Here is a 14,224-nt window from a genome sequence, read left to right as displayed (position 1 = left end):
GTGCACAAAGTGAACTGCTTTGTGCACTAGCTGAAGTCCCAAAAGAGCTAGAACCCTGTTTTCATAAAATGCTGGGATAAAACAATCTCTTTGGAAGTCTAAAAATGTATAATTCAAATAACTACAAAGCACTAGAACATAATTTTTCTTCAAAAAAAAAAGAAAAAGGTTCTTTATATCCTTGGGTCTCCAGCTAGAAAACTGCTATAAATGGCTTTTCCGGTATAAAGGCAGCTACATAATAGTAATGTTAAAAATTCATAGTCAAAAGGAAAAATAAATACTTCAAGTTGCCCTTGTATCAGAGAAATGGGCTTCTTTGCAACTGCAAGCTGCCAGTTTCAGAGTAAGAGGACCGGCTCCCTTGAAGTGCTCTAAAGTAACTCATACTGAAACGAGAGAATTTTTATACACACAAGTAATAGGACCAAGAGAAGTACACTCACTGTACAAAAGTTCAACTGAAAACATACCTTACGCCACATTAGTTTGTAAAGTTACCTAACATAAACAGAACTACATAAGAAAATAATATGTAACATAAGGAATTACTGCAGTTTCAGTCATTTCTGTCATTCCTTTTTTCCTTTTCATAAGAACTACTTCATCAAACTGACAAATCATTTGTGAGAAGTTTATTAAGACAGAAGAAAAACCAGAAGTATCTGATTTCACACTCAAATCACCAACAAATGCAAGTCTTTAACAATAAAGCTTCTGTCAGAACGCAGGAAACACCACCATTACGCTGTGCAAACACTTTTCCATGAAGTACACCTTTGCTTCAGGCGAAGAACACAGTTCCTCATACCCCTATCAACTAAAATTTTGTTCCCCTGCAGTGAAACTGTTGCACAATTCTGTGAAACTATTGCCAGAGATCTTTTGCAAAGTGAAGATAAAGGAGTCTGTGAAAAGCTGCTGGTGATAAAATTTATCCTACTGAAAGAACAGTATTTACTATTCTACTGAAAACTTGGCAAAATTCCATAATTTTGAGAAATATAAAGTGAATTGAGTGGTGATTTTGTGGTTTGGTTTTTTGTTTGTTTTTTTAAGGGTAATGGTTTAGCCAAGCTGCAACGTGGAAGACCCCACTTAACATGTGCTTGCATCCACCCAGCTGAGTAACCATGGACAGGATCATTTGCTGCTGCTAGGCAGCTTTCAAAGGTGACACTACTGTCTGAAGCTCCTCTTAGGGCTGTAAAATTAATTTGTACATAATAATTGTGCACCATGTCCCTTTCTGACTTCTGGAAGCCACAAAAAGGGTTCATGAACATCTACCTGGCAAGACTTGCATCTCATCAGAGTAACTTTGAGACCATTATTATTCCTGTAACTTGAGAGCAGAAACCTACATTCTTGTGGCTTGCTAGTTTGAGTTCTACAGTTCAACCCCAAGCAATTTTGGAAGCTTTCATTTTACCTTCCTCCCTCTATCAACCACGTCAGAGGGACATAAATTGCAAGAACAAAATAACCAGGGCTCTGTCTCCTCAGAGGCTGGAGAGAGAAATCAAACCAGCCACAACTGGCATACAGAATACAGAAATCTTATGCGTTTGGAGAACATGATAATCTGCCAACCCAATTACTTATATAAAACCTGCCTGACAACTTTTCTAGCCATTACTTTGTGCTCTACTGAACAGAGACACTCGCAGAGAAAGGGGAAGACTAGTATCAAAATATATAGCTTTGCATCCCATTTAACCTTTCCCCAGCTCTGAAAGATAAAAGCCAAGATTTCTAGCAACAATGGCAGTGTCCACAGCACAAGATCAGAAGGAAATTCTGTGAACTGTGGTGAGCTCACCTTCCTATGCTCCTTATTCTGCTCCTTGTCTCAAGCGGACAGCTAGAACACCCTAAGAAGCCAGAGGGACTTGCGGTGGACATTCCTGGCTGTGCCATTTCACCTTTGGTACTTAAAGAAACAGGTCCTGGATGTGCTACTGTGTAGAGTCTTTCAACCGTTTACCACACAATCTGACTGAGCATGAACAGAATAAGGCTATTTACATCTCCCATTTCGCATCAGGATTTTTTACTTTGGTTTTGGTCCTAATCTTCTGTGGAACTCTTATGCATCAATTAGGTAAGAAGTTTAGCTAAATGTTTAGCTAACAACGTAAGTTTGTCATGAGGAAGACACTCAAGAACAATGGACCTGTTGACTAAAACCAGGATTTTAACAAAACGTGTTGTTTCCATATTGGAAAAGAAACGTGCACAATTGTCTTGTTATAATTCTAATAACCCCCCCATAATGCAGAAATACTAGTCATAATTCCTTATTAAAATAGGTAAGTCTTCAGTTTTGGGGAAAAAAATATAAAATGAAACAAGCCTTAAACCTGGTGTGCCTAAAGGAAAGCCGAGTACAAAAAATAAACATGAGACAACAAAATATATCCCTCATTTGATTAACATAGCCTTACATGTACTTCTTTGTGAAATATACGCTAAAGAAAAATAATGGTCCCATTCTTCAATGTATCTATTTTGTAACAAGAACACAGGCTACAGGAGAGGCACATTCTAAAATAAACACACGTAAGAAAAAAAGTTTTCCATCTTTTCTTAGTTCTCCAAAGTTTCATCCCTGTGACAGCAGAAGTGAGCTGTTAGGTGTTAATTGTCATTACAAAGAATGTGAGCACATGTACACAAGTCAAAGCAGTCTGCTCGCTAGCTCTCTAGTTAGGAGTACTTCCAAAGCTCTGTCATCCTGACTGGAAGATTAATAGCCGCTTCCTCCTGATTAACTCCTGAAACCAAAACTGTGGAACTCATTGATGGTCTCCTTCACATGTTCCATTTATAAACATTTACTGTGAAACACTCTATAGTTTTCCTTCCCCATTCTAAAAGTTCTTACCCTTCTCTAGGCAATACTTAATCACAAGCAATATAAAATCATCTTACTGTCATGAGGACAGACTCTACAAATCCCTTTTACTGGGTACAGTCTTGATTCTTTTGCATTGCACAGTAACAGGGGTTTGGAGAATTATCTGTTACATGGGTTTTGAAAGTTATCCAGAACCGAAGCTCAGCTTTACACCCCAGATCTCAACCCAAAGCTGTGTTTGGAAATTCACTTCATCTGAGCATCTTCTTGAAATCATTGCTGCCCATTCCTTTTCCTGGCATACAAACCGAGGCAGGCACAGAACCCAACAACACTGACGGTGAGGCCTAGTAGGAAGGCGATGGTATCTCCTGCGTCTAGGGCTTCAACTACTGGCAGCACCAGCAGCAATGAAACAAGGACCAGGAAAAGTTTTGAGGTGTTCTCGGTAGAAGGCATGCTGCCGACCAGCTGATCCCAAAGGGAAATTATATGAGGAAAGTGCTGGAAAACAGGTAGTTCAGCAGTATCTACAAGGAAAACAAAAGGAACGTGACAGGATTTCCCTTCCTTCTCCCCTAGAATTGTCTTTCCAAAAGGCAACAAATATCTGCTTGGGACTCAGAAAATTTAGGTTGTATCTTCACAAATACAAAAGTAAATGACTTACTATCATGTCATAACTACAGTGGGTTTGCTATCTTGTTACACAACTCTGTGGAAACTAATCTTTTGGAGTCTTACTGCGAGGTAAAGTCAGAGTAGGCTCTCCTGCCTGCAGCCATCAGTGCCTGCTTACTTCATGCTGCGCTACACGGGCCCGTTTCGCTCGGTGTTTGGGACCAGCGTCGATGCGCACCATGGACCCTTCTGCTCAGGGGCAGCCTCGGGACCCGTGAGCTGGGGGAGGCTCTTGCACACTGCAGGGACGTGAATTCAACTGTCGGCTCCTCCCGGGGCCGGCGCCTCCGCGCACACGCGTGCTGCAGGACAAACATCCTCGCTCTTCACTCCAACTTCGGCAGCGTGCCTTTGAGGCGCACGCCGGGACCGAGCCGGCCGGCCGGCTCCGCAGTAGTTTTTCCCGCAGGAACGGCTCACTCCCGGGGGACACACGACAAAACATACTCTGCGGTGGCCGAGGCCGCCTGGGCCACCCGGAACAAGCGGCTTTTCCGCCAGCCTCCCCCCCCGGCGGGGGCCAGTGACGGGGCTCTGGCCCGCACCCCGGCGGCCCCCGCCTCCCCCGCAGCGGGCGCGAAGCGGGACAGCGCAGCCCCCGCTCGCCCGCGCCCCGTCCCGTCCCACCGCCGGTGGGCTGGCTGCGGGACGTCCGCTCCCTGGGGCAGCCCCCCGCGCAGGCCCTGCCCGCACGGCGCCCCTCAGTCACCTCCTGCCGCCGGCTCTGGGCTGGGGGATGTCCCCGCTCCGCGCCGCACCGCCCGGGGAGGGCCCTCAGCTCCTGGGGGCGCCGGCCCGCGCCACCTCGCCGCGCTCCCGCAGCCCGACAGCGGCCATGACAGGAAGGGGCGGTGGCGCGGCCGGGGGCGGGCGTGACCCGGCCGAGCCGCCTCCCGCTCCCGGCACCCACCGCCGCCGAGCGGCCTTCGCTGCTCCGCGGCGCCCGGCGTGATTGCTGTGGGCGGCTCGGGGGCACTGGCGCTGCCAGCGCCCGGACCGGCACCAGGCACCTGCTGAGACCGCCAGGCCGGCCTGGGCCCGCGGGGATGGAGCCGCCTGCGGGCGGGCGGGCAGAGCGCCGGGGGCGGTGGGGGCGGGCGCCACCGGGGAGCCCCGGCCTGGGGGCGCCGACCTGCTCCCGAGAGCGGCCTGCAGCCAGAGCCGTGGTGATGCCCGTTATGATGAGCCTCAGACTAATGAGCGCAGCACTAATGAGCACTATGATGAACCTCAGCCGAAAGAGCAGAGCACTAATGAACACTATGATGAACCTCAGCCGAATGAGCAGAGGCCACACACGCGCACTGTGGCGTTCTTGAAGCAAAATTATAAAAATGTACCGACTTGGGCTGATTGTCTGCTCTTTGCTCTAAAAATAAGGAAAGAGCACAAGTTACCTTTAGTTTGACTGCAGGCACTGCCTACTTCATTTCAGATGCAGGTTCTCGTGTAACAGTAATAACGAGTACTCATCAGTGCCACCATAACCGGTTCCTACTCTGAGTGTTAAAGCAGTTTTACAGGGCGGAGAGCAGCATGGCACCTTGTAAGAGGTGAAAACTAAGAGAAGTGTTATCAGCTAATTACCTGAGATCACTCCCAAGACCTAAGTCAAACTTGTCCTGATTTTTATCTTATTTCTGCTTTGGACAAAGCTGCTTGAGGCAATGTTGTGTTACACAGAACGGGGGTTAAAATGTCTTTCTTGTAAAAGCCACAGTGGGATACTAGCTAGTTCCTAGTCGGAGCTCAGGTTTTATTTTTCAGTGGAAAATGTGTGTGCCTAAGTTTGGATAAAAGACCTGTAAGCAGTCATTATGGATTCAAAGTACGTGTATCTTTGAAATGTTTGCAGAAATAACTAGAAGAAACTCTGCTAATCTAATGGCAAAATTAACCTAGAATTTGTAATCCATGACTTCAAGCATTAATTCATGGTAACCCATGTTTTCACACTGTTTCCCCAGACTTGTGCAAAAAAATTGCAGCTTTTGTAAACATTTCTTTTTACAGAAACAATTTTCGATGAGCTGCTTAAAGAGCAGTGGAAATCCAGATGGATTGTTCAACATACATATCACTTGCGTCTGCCTTATATAATTTCACTGTAATTGCCCTTGAGCAACCATTCTTTATGCTTATAGGAACTTTGTAAGTCTGAGGTGGAGTGTTACTAATGTGCTGATCATCATTCCTTTACTACTGCCCTTTTCCCCATATGTCTGGATCCAGCAGCAGTCAATCATCTTAGACGATAAACTTCCAGGGATAGGGAAGTTTTCGCTCCCTCTTTTTACCAAGCAGCATGAAAGCATCTTCTTTATAAGCAGCAGTGCCTAGACTCTGTGATAATACAATAATAATAATAAATATCAATATAGCTGATAAGTATCCCTTTTATTTATGAAACACCTATTTCCCAGTTTTTCTGATCTGAAATACTTCATGCCTCACGTTCAGTTCTGAAGGCATTTTCTCAAGAAGCTGATGCCAAATAAACTCACTGGAGAAAAATCCTGAAATTTCTGAGAAAGTTGTCATGGCATGGAGGAGAACAATGCTACGATGCCTGGCCCTTTCCTTAATGAATTGCAGATAAATCGTAACCCCTACAGAATCTGAAAGCGGGCAGTTTGAAATGCAGGAAGTAGGTGTCATCTCAATCACTGCTCTTATCTCAGAGTGGGCCTTGGAGTCCTGGCCCTCTTAGTTCCTTGCTTGGCTTATTTACTGCATCCTGCACTGTTGACAGGTAAATGTTACACTGTTCTGCAATGTCAAAAAATGTTTAAATCATCCCTGTAGATTTCAGTGCTGTATTTGCTGTCGCCACCACTTACCAACTAAAATTTTCAATAGTTGTCATTTAGTCTCACAAAACAGATGCGAGGGGGTTGAACAATGACTTTCAAGCCTGTCTTTTATAACTAGAAATGTCAGTACCAAAGAGCTACGGCATTTTTGGACTTGTGTATTTTGAAGGTGAGGAATGTAAAATCCAAAGGGAAGACTGGACTTAACATACTCATCTTATTGTCTCTCCCCTCTTCTCAACAACCGCACTAATTTACAGGCAGTTGAAATGATGTGGAGAAGTAGAGTAGGGATGTGCAAAATACTAATTGTAAGATAAATAATTTATTAGTAATATGGAAGTGCCATTGAGAGCTAGAAAGCAGTGCCATTTGGGGATATTTCTTTGGCTTATTAGCTCTTTCAATGCCATTGCATTTTGTAGCTTTGGCTTCAGAAACAGTACTGCTTTGAAAAAAAGCCAACAAAATCTAAACAGTGAAGGAGGCTCTACTGGGTTTTGTGCTGTCTGAATAGCAGAGAAATGTGTATTCAGCTTCAAGCTCTGCCATCAACTTCCTGCATCACCTCAGGCAAATCTTCCTTTTGACCTATCGCTGCTTTGATTGCTTAGCTCGAGCTATTATGTAACTAATATTCAGAGGAAAGACAGAATTCCCAGAGCTGACAAACTAAAGCTTTGTAAATTTTGAGCACAAGGCTAAGGAGGTATACATGAGACTGGAAATTGAAAATAAAGTGCACTTTCTGGAGAGGAAAAAGTTATGAGATAATCAGCAGAGCAAGGCTACACCCTGAAGGGGTATTCAAGGTGGGGTTTTTTTGCTCCTACTTGGTTCATCTTCTTTTGAGAGCCATTTGTTTATTGCATGACCACACTGATCTGAGAAGCTTTCTGATCAGTTTTTGGACTTCACTTGTACTGCTGTAATGAGAAATGCTAACTCTGATTACCGATAAGACATTGACTACAGGGCAATGATTATCACTTCTACATCAACATGTTCACCCTTGAGCTACTTTTCCCTGGTGATACTTAATCTGACATTTTAGCTGTCTATCACTATGTCCTCATCTCTTCGCTCACAGATCTGCATCCAGTTTTTCTCCTACAAAAAATGTGACTTGCTTTGTTTGGACTTCTCTGGGTGTTTTTCTTTGAGCTTCTGTGGTGGGTTGACCCAGGCTGGAGGCCAGGTGCCCACCAGAGCCGCTCTCTCACTCCCCTCATTCACTAGTCAGGGGAGAAAAGGCATAACGAAATGCTTGTAGGTCGAGATAAGGACAGGGAGAGATCACTCACTAATTATCGTCACGAGCAAAACAGACAAAACTTAGAGAGGGAATTCATCTAATTTATTACTAGGCAAAACAGAGTAGAGGAATGAGAAAATAAAATCAACTCTTAAAACACTTCCCCCCACCCCTCCCATCTTCCCGGGCTCAACTTCACTCCCGGCTTCAACCTTCCCCCCCTCAGCGGCGCAGGGGGACGGGGAATGGGGGTTACGGTCAGTTCATCTCACGGTGTTTCTGCCGCTTCTTCATCCTCAGGGGGAGGACTCCTCTCATCGTTCCCCTGCTCCAGCATGGAGTCCCTCTCATGGGGTGCAGACCTTCAGGAGCAAACTGCTCCAGCGTGGGTCCCCCACGGGGTCACAAGTCCTGCCAGCAAACCTGCCCTGGCATGGGCTCCCCTCTTCACGGGTCCACTGGTCCGGCCAGGAACTTGCTCCAGCGTGGGCTTCCCACGGGCCGCAGCCTCCTTCAGGTGCCTCCACCTGCTCTGGTGTGGGGTCCTCCACGGGCTGCAGGTGGAATCACTACACCCCCTCATCCTTCCTCCATGGGCTGCAGGGGGACAGCCTGCTTCACCATGGCCTTCACCACGGGCTGCAGGGGGATCTCTGCTCCGGTGCCTGGAGCACCTCCTCCCCCTTCATCTGCACTGATCTTTGTGTCTGCAGAGTTTCTTACATCTTCTCACTCCTCTCTCCGGCTGCAAAAGCTCTCTCTAAGTGTTTTTCTTCTTCTTAAATATGTTATCACAGAGGCGCTGATTGGCTTGGCCTTGGCCAGCGGTGGGCCCGTCTTGGAGCCGGCTGGCATTGGCTCTGTCAGACACAGGGGGAGCTTCTAGCAGCTTCTCACAGAAGCCACCCCTGTAGCCCCCCCGCTACCAAAACCTTGCCACACAAACCCAACACAGCTTCCCATCAGAAAGTAGACTCTACCACAACCACCTCACTTGCCTCTGCAGGAAAAACCAAGTTAAAATACAGCATGAATTACTTCTGTCATTAACCTTTTCCACATTCGCTTCTCAGTCTCCTGTCACAGAAATGTTGACTTCATCCTTTCTCTTCCTTCCTCTTGCATTATCCCCTCCCTTCCTATCATGTGTGTCCACTTCATCCTGCCTTCTTTTTTTCCCATCTATTTCTCGAAGTCCTTGAGTTTCCTCTCAAATAAGTATGTAGTCACAGACCTTCCCTGTCATGAAAACAGCAGTTGGATTCCCTTCCTGTACTATCGCTTCATCTGTTTCATTCCTGTCACCTCTAACCTCTCCAAACATGCTGTCCAAAACTGCTCTAATTGTATCCTACATCTTCAGTATGGCTCATTCCTTCCGCCATCAGCTGGACTTGCTCATGTTGGTATCTCTAGTTAGCATCAAACATGAAGGCCTGTGTTTCATCATTGTCTTTTTGACTGGTGGACTGCTTTTAAAACTCATTCCTCTTCCCAAATCCAGTAAATGCTTGCTTTTTTTAAAAAAACCCCTTCCTTTCCTGATTCTTCATTTCTCCTTCTTGAATCTTTAGCACTGAATCCTCCTTTGCTGCTGCTGAGAGTGCGCTAGGCTTCCATCTGTATTTTTTCCTCTTGGCTCTCTATACATTGTCCCTGGCCACTCTTATCAACAAATACAGCTTTGAATACCATCCTTAACTCATGTTTGTCTTTCCCTCTCTTTTTATTCCCACTTGATGGTGTTGAAGTCTTACTGTATGTAGCACAGCAGCTCCTAGGCCTAACAGGTCTCTTCTATGACCTAAAGTCATGTCCTGACAATTATTCTTGTCTCCCACTGTGACCCCTGCAGCTTTGTTTATTCAAAACGCTGCTGTGAAGGGGCCTCTCTGGGGTTTGTCATTTTTACTGTGTTCCCTCACTCCTTAATCCTCTGGTGTTACACTTCCTCTTTTGCTGAACCAAAGACAATTTTCTTCTCAGTCCTAGAAGGTCTTTGCAGTATAATCTTCCTTCATACTGGCTTATCCTATTGCCATGTCAGGAGGTTAACTTCTACCTTTCTTTTGTCACCCCGGCAGACTCCTTTTGATCCCTCTGAGAAGCAAAAGTTACTTCTTTCTGAGAGCATGGAAAGGCTTACAGAAAGAATTGTGCCCCTTTTTGATAGAAAATTCTTTCCTTTGGTACCACATGCTTCCTGCTGTCCTTTATAGAGACATGAAAATAGAGCATTAAATAGCCCAGTGATTCCTTCTCCCTCAGTCCTTTGCTCCTTTAGCCTGGCAGGGGATCTCCTCTGCCCACTGGAATCTCTTTGAGTTCTCTTGCCAGCACTTCAGAGTTGTCTCTGTGCAGCGCTGGCTGGAGCAGAGCGGCATGGAGGCAGCTGCCAGCCCTGCAGAAAAAAAACTCTGGAGTTGGTGCTGGCAGGAGGCGGGAGCAGCGAAACCGCAGGAGTGAGTGCAGAGGATGCCAGCCAGAGTTAAACACCCATTGATTGACTTCCCTGCTGAACTCTGCAGGGGAATGTGAGAGCTACCCATCAATAATGGCAAATCCGGGGATTCCCTGCGATTATTGCGAGTGCTGCCATGCTTTTTCTGGATTATGAGGAGCGGACTCCTGGGGGTTTTGCAGAAGCATAATAAAGTAGAGGTAGATATCAACTGGAATGATGCATCCAAACTCCCTCCAGCTTTGAGGAAGTAAAGTCTGAATCCAGTCATCTTGATTTCAGTCTTTGTACTAACATAAGCTATTGAGATGTTCTCACATTATTCATCAGTGGTTCCACAGGTAGGATGAATATTGTGTATCGTTTCTGTGGTTCTTTTTGAGAAAAATAAATTGTTGTACAATATTAGCAAGGAAAATGTATACAGCACAAGCAGTTCAGCTTCAGAGGGCTTGGCGATCCCACCTCCATCAGTATTGAATGGTAAGCAAAAGAAGATACTATTCAACACAAGAATGACAGAGTGAGATTTAAAGGGGGAGTAGCAGCTGTCATCCACACATTGTTTTGTATAGTACATGGGGTTTTTTCCAAGCTATGCTGTCAGATGTTTTCCTGACTTCTGTGCATATGGTTGTAATAAGTAGGAGAAATTTCATGAAAATAAAAATTGATTTAAACATAATAAACTTGTATAATCATATGCTTCAAATCTAGATCTAATCCATATTTGGATACCTGTTTATCTGTAGGAACATGTCAATAGCCTTTTTAATTTTTTTCCAGCTTTAGGCATTATTAGAAATAAAGCTTGCCTACTTATGGAGTTCCAGCCATCTAAATCTGAGTGTGTTAGTCATAAATGAGAAAACTGGTATTATAAAAAATGTCCCTTACATTTGCATGCCTAAAATATACTGTTTTCAAGATTGGTGCTCAAAAAGGAAGGTTGCTGAAATTAGAAGATAATTTGGGAAAATAAGAGGTTAGTGTCAGGCTCAAGGGAGTGTATCTTTGACAGAAGAAATGGCACAATTCATAAGGAGGAGCTGTGCTACGCACCAAAACTCGCTGCCTAGAGAGCAGCTGAGGCTGGGAGGCACCCCTGGAGATCACCTAGTCCAACCACCTGCTCAAAGCAGGGTCAGCTACAGCAGGTTGCTCTGAGCTGTGCCCCGTCAGGCTTTGAATAGCTCCAAGGATGGAGATGCCACATCCTCCCTGGGCAACCTCTGTCAGTGTGCAATCACTCTCACAGAAAATAGTAATTTTGTATGTTTAAATTTAAATTAAATTATTTATTTCAGTTTGAACTCTTCACATCTTGTCCTGTCACTGGATGTCACTGAAAAGAGCCTGGCTCTGTCTTCTTTAACCCCCCATCAGATATGTCTATGTATTGCTAACAACCTGCCTGAGCCTTCTCTTCTCCAAACTAATCCATCCCAGTTCTCTCAGTCTTTTCTCATGTGCCAGATGCTCCAGACTCTTAATCACCTTCGTGGCCCTTTGCTGGACTCGTTCCAGGACTGGACCCAGCGCTCCAGATGTGTCTCACCAGCGCTGAGGAGAAGTGAAGGATCACCTCCCTGACAAGGCTTTTCCTAATGCAGGCCAGGATGCTGTTGGCAAACGGTAAGGTCCTAAAATGCTGCATTGCTCTCCAAATTTCGCACTGATCTGTGGAGTAGAGGGATTTTGGAGTAATTTATACACCCCTCGACAGCTGTTCAAGTTATCACACTCTCATTACATGCTCTGTGGTTCTGGGGCACTAATTAGAACATGCTTTCGTGTAGTCTTTCTAATGGGGCCTTAAAAAGCCGTCTCAGTATTTCTGTTCATCAGCTCAGCACATGCTCTTGAGGAACTTTTTGGACTGACTCAAAACTTTCAGAACCCTTTTGTCAGGGTCCAGTGTCAATCTCCTGGGCAGGGACCAGGCTGCTCAGCTGCTACACATGAACAGTGAACAGTCCTGCCACACGATGAGCGAGAGGTTGAGATGACTACAGATTTTTATGGAAGTATATCAGAGGCAAAAAGCAATTAAATTTATACAAAGAATTAAAAATGAACAAAGCCTGGAGAAGGAAAACAGGAAAAAATAAAAAGTGCTGAGCCACATAGAGTGAAACTCAGGGTGAGAGTTGCTGAAGACAGAGAAGAGAATAAAACTAAACTCTTTAAAGGAAAAGGAAGTGTCATAGTTGCAGCTGACTATGTTGAGAAATAATTAAAATGTTTCAATTCATCTTGGACATCTTTATTTAGTGTTTCCGAGCTTGAATTCCCTATCTACAGTATTGTCTCCTTGACATACATTGGAATTTTCCCTTGCCTTCAGTGAGGCAGTGATTCCACCTGTATCTGAAAAATAGGAGCAATTATTCTTCCCAATATCACCAAAATTTCATAAATTTTTTGGTGTGTGTGCAGCAGTCCAATGGTAGTGGTGAGCCCACAGGAAGTCCTATAAATAATTACACTGAAAGTCACTTATCCTAAAAGCTACATGCATTTGTTTGGTAAATGCTGAATTTTTGCTGTTGCAAGCTAACAAATTGTATTTAATTTGTGGAATCTATTTCCTGTATCTTATCTTATCTTGATCATAGAAGGCCCTAAAAATACTTTGTAGAATACAAAGTAAATCTGGATTATTTCAGTGCCAGTCTAAAGGGAAGGGACATCATTCATGAGGGGCACATTTAATGAGCCAACTGTCCGTTTTCAATAGCCTGCAATTCATTCCAGCACTTGGTTATTTGGCTCCCTTTTCATTAGCAAAACAGTTTGAGTTTCACTGTTGAACTAAATACACAGCTGTCATTACAAAAGACACCGTGATTCAGAAAAAATATAACTGCTTAATGCCTTTGTGTTTCACAGATTACACAAACTTTTAAAGGAAAATGCATTTAGCTTCTGTTACCAGTCTGAAAATTCATGCAGTGAGAAATATCGCTCGTCATGTGTAAACTGAGAAATATAGTTGTAAATAAATGGAATTAAAACTGACATATCTCACCTTAATGGCTCCAGTGACCATGGTGGTAAAAACGTGAGACACAGGAAATTTGAAAGCTATATATATTTCATGTGTATGTTTAGTAATAATATACATATCAATAATCATAATAAATATGATATGATATTATACGTATCATATTATATCATCTCACCCACCAAAGTTACTGAACATTTTTTTCATAGATATAGTGGGTTTTGGGTGATGTTTAAATATCAGCTTTCATGCATGGATTTCATGGCATGTTATGAAGGACAACGGGGATGGTCATCCCCATTTTACAGTTGGAATAATCAAGACATGGAAAGATGAAAAGAATTCCTGAAATTCTTGTGGAAGATCAACAGCACAGTCAGGAAAGGTTCCTGTGCCTTCTTATTCTTGCTACTTCTGTTCCCATTGTAGCTGGTGCTAACTTCCACAGATTTCTGTGGAAACAGAAAAGGAAACTCCTTTTGTGAAAATGTGCCGTCTCTGTCAAGATGTATGGAATTTCCTGCCAAAACCACAAAGCTGATGAATGTCTTAGGAGATGCCTTTTGCAATGACAAAGTTCAACCTTTTCCATGCCGACTGGCCTTATGTTCAAGCTGAGATACCAAGATGACTGTGATGGAAGCTGTAAAGATACGTACAACATAGATATATACTTTATGTCACTATTTTCAAAATTTATTGGTAGCATCTTAAATCACAAAACATTTTATTCTACCAGTGCTCAAATTCAAATGGGATAGAAGCTGCTTCACTTAGAGGGCTATTTACTGTTTTGTATAATCACTCTTGAGAATCAGTCCTTTCTCCAGAGAAGGAGTAGGGAAAATTACTCATTTTATGCATTAGGGAAGTGTTACTTCTCTTCAGCAGTGTCTAGAAATATGATCTGCAATCGTTTCATCTATGGCTGCGAACTCATTAGTATCAGAACAGAGCAAGGCTTGAACTTCATCACTTCTTAGATAAAATACCCAATACCCATGATAATATACATGTATAAAACACAAACACACGCAAAACGTGTGTTACTATGTATGTAAACATATATAAGTATATACATATGCATAAACACACATACACTCTTGCAGTATGTAGGATGTTTCACTTCCCCCTTAGTCTGAGCAGT

The 14,224-nt window shown here is 43.9% G+C and overlaps 1 protein-coding gene across 1 annotated transcript; it reads right to left on the bottom strand.

The window, feature by feature from the left end:
- Positions 1 to 620: 620 nt before the first annotated feature.
- On the bottom strand, positions 621 to 4,424 carry SMIM30 (small integral membrane protein 30). The gene is made up of 2 exons (XM_054817273.1): positions 4,251 to 4,424; positions 621 to 3,390 (listed from the first exon to the last, which is right to left on the bottom strand). Exon 2 carries the CDS (start codon positions 3,317 to 3,319, stop codon positions 3,134 to 3,136), a length of 186 nt encoding a protein of 61 aa, XP_054673248.1. The 5' UTR covers positions 3,320 to 3,390; positions 4,251 to 4,424; the 3' UTR covers positions 621 to 3,133.
- Positions 4,425 to 14,224: the final 9,800 nt, after the last annotated feature.

The sequence above is a fragment of the Grus americana genome, chromosome 1, assembly GCF_028858705.1.
Source record: "Grus americana isolate bGruAme1 chromosome 1, bGruAme1.mat, whole genome shotgun sequence".
Taxonomy (NCBI): domain Eukaryota; kingdom Metazoa; phylum Chordata; class Aves; order Gruiformes; family Gruidae; genus Grus; species Grus americana.
Note: the sequence above shows the minus strand (reverse complement) of the source record. Positions and strands in the feature narration are given on the sequence as shown.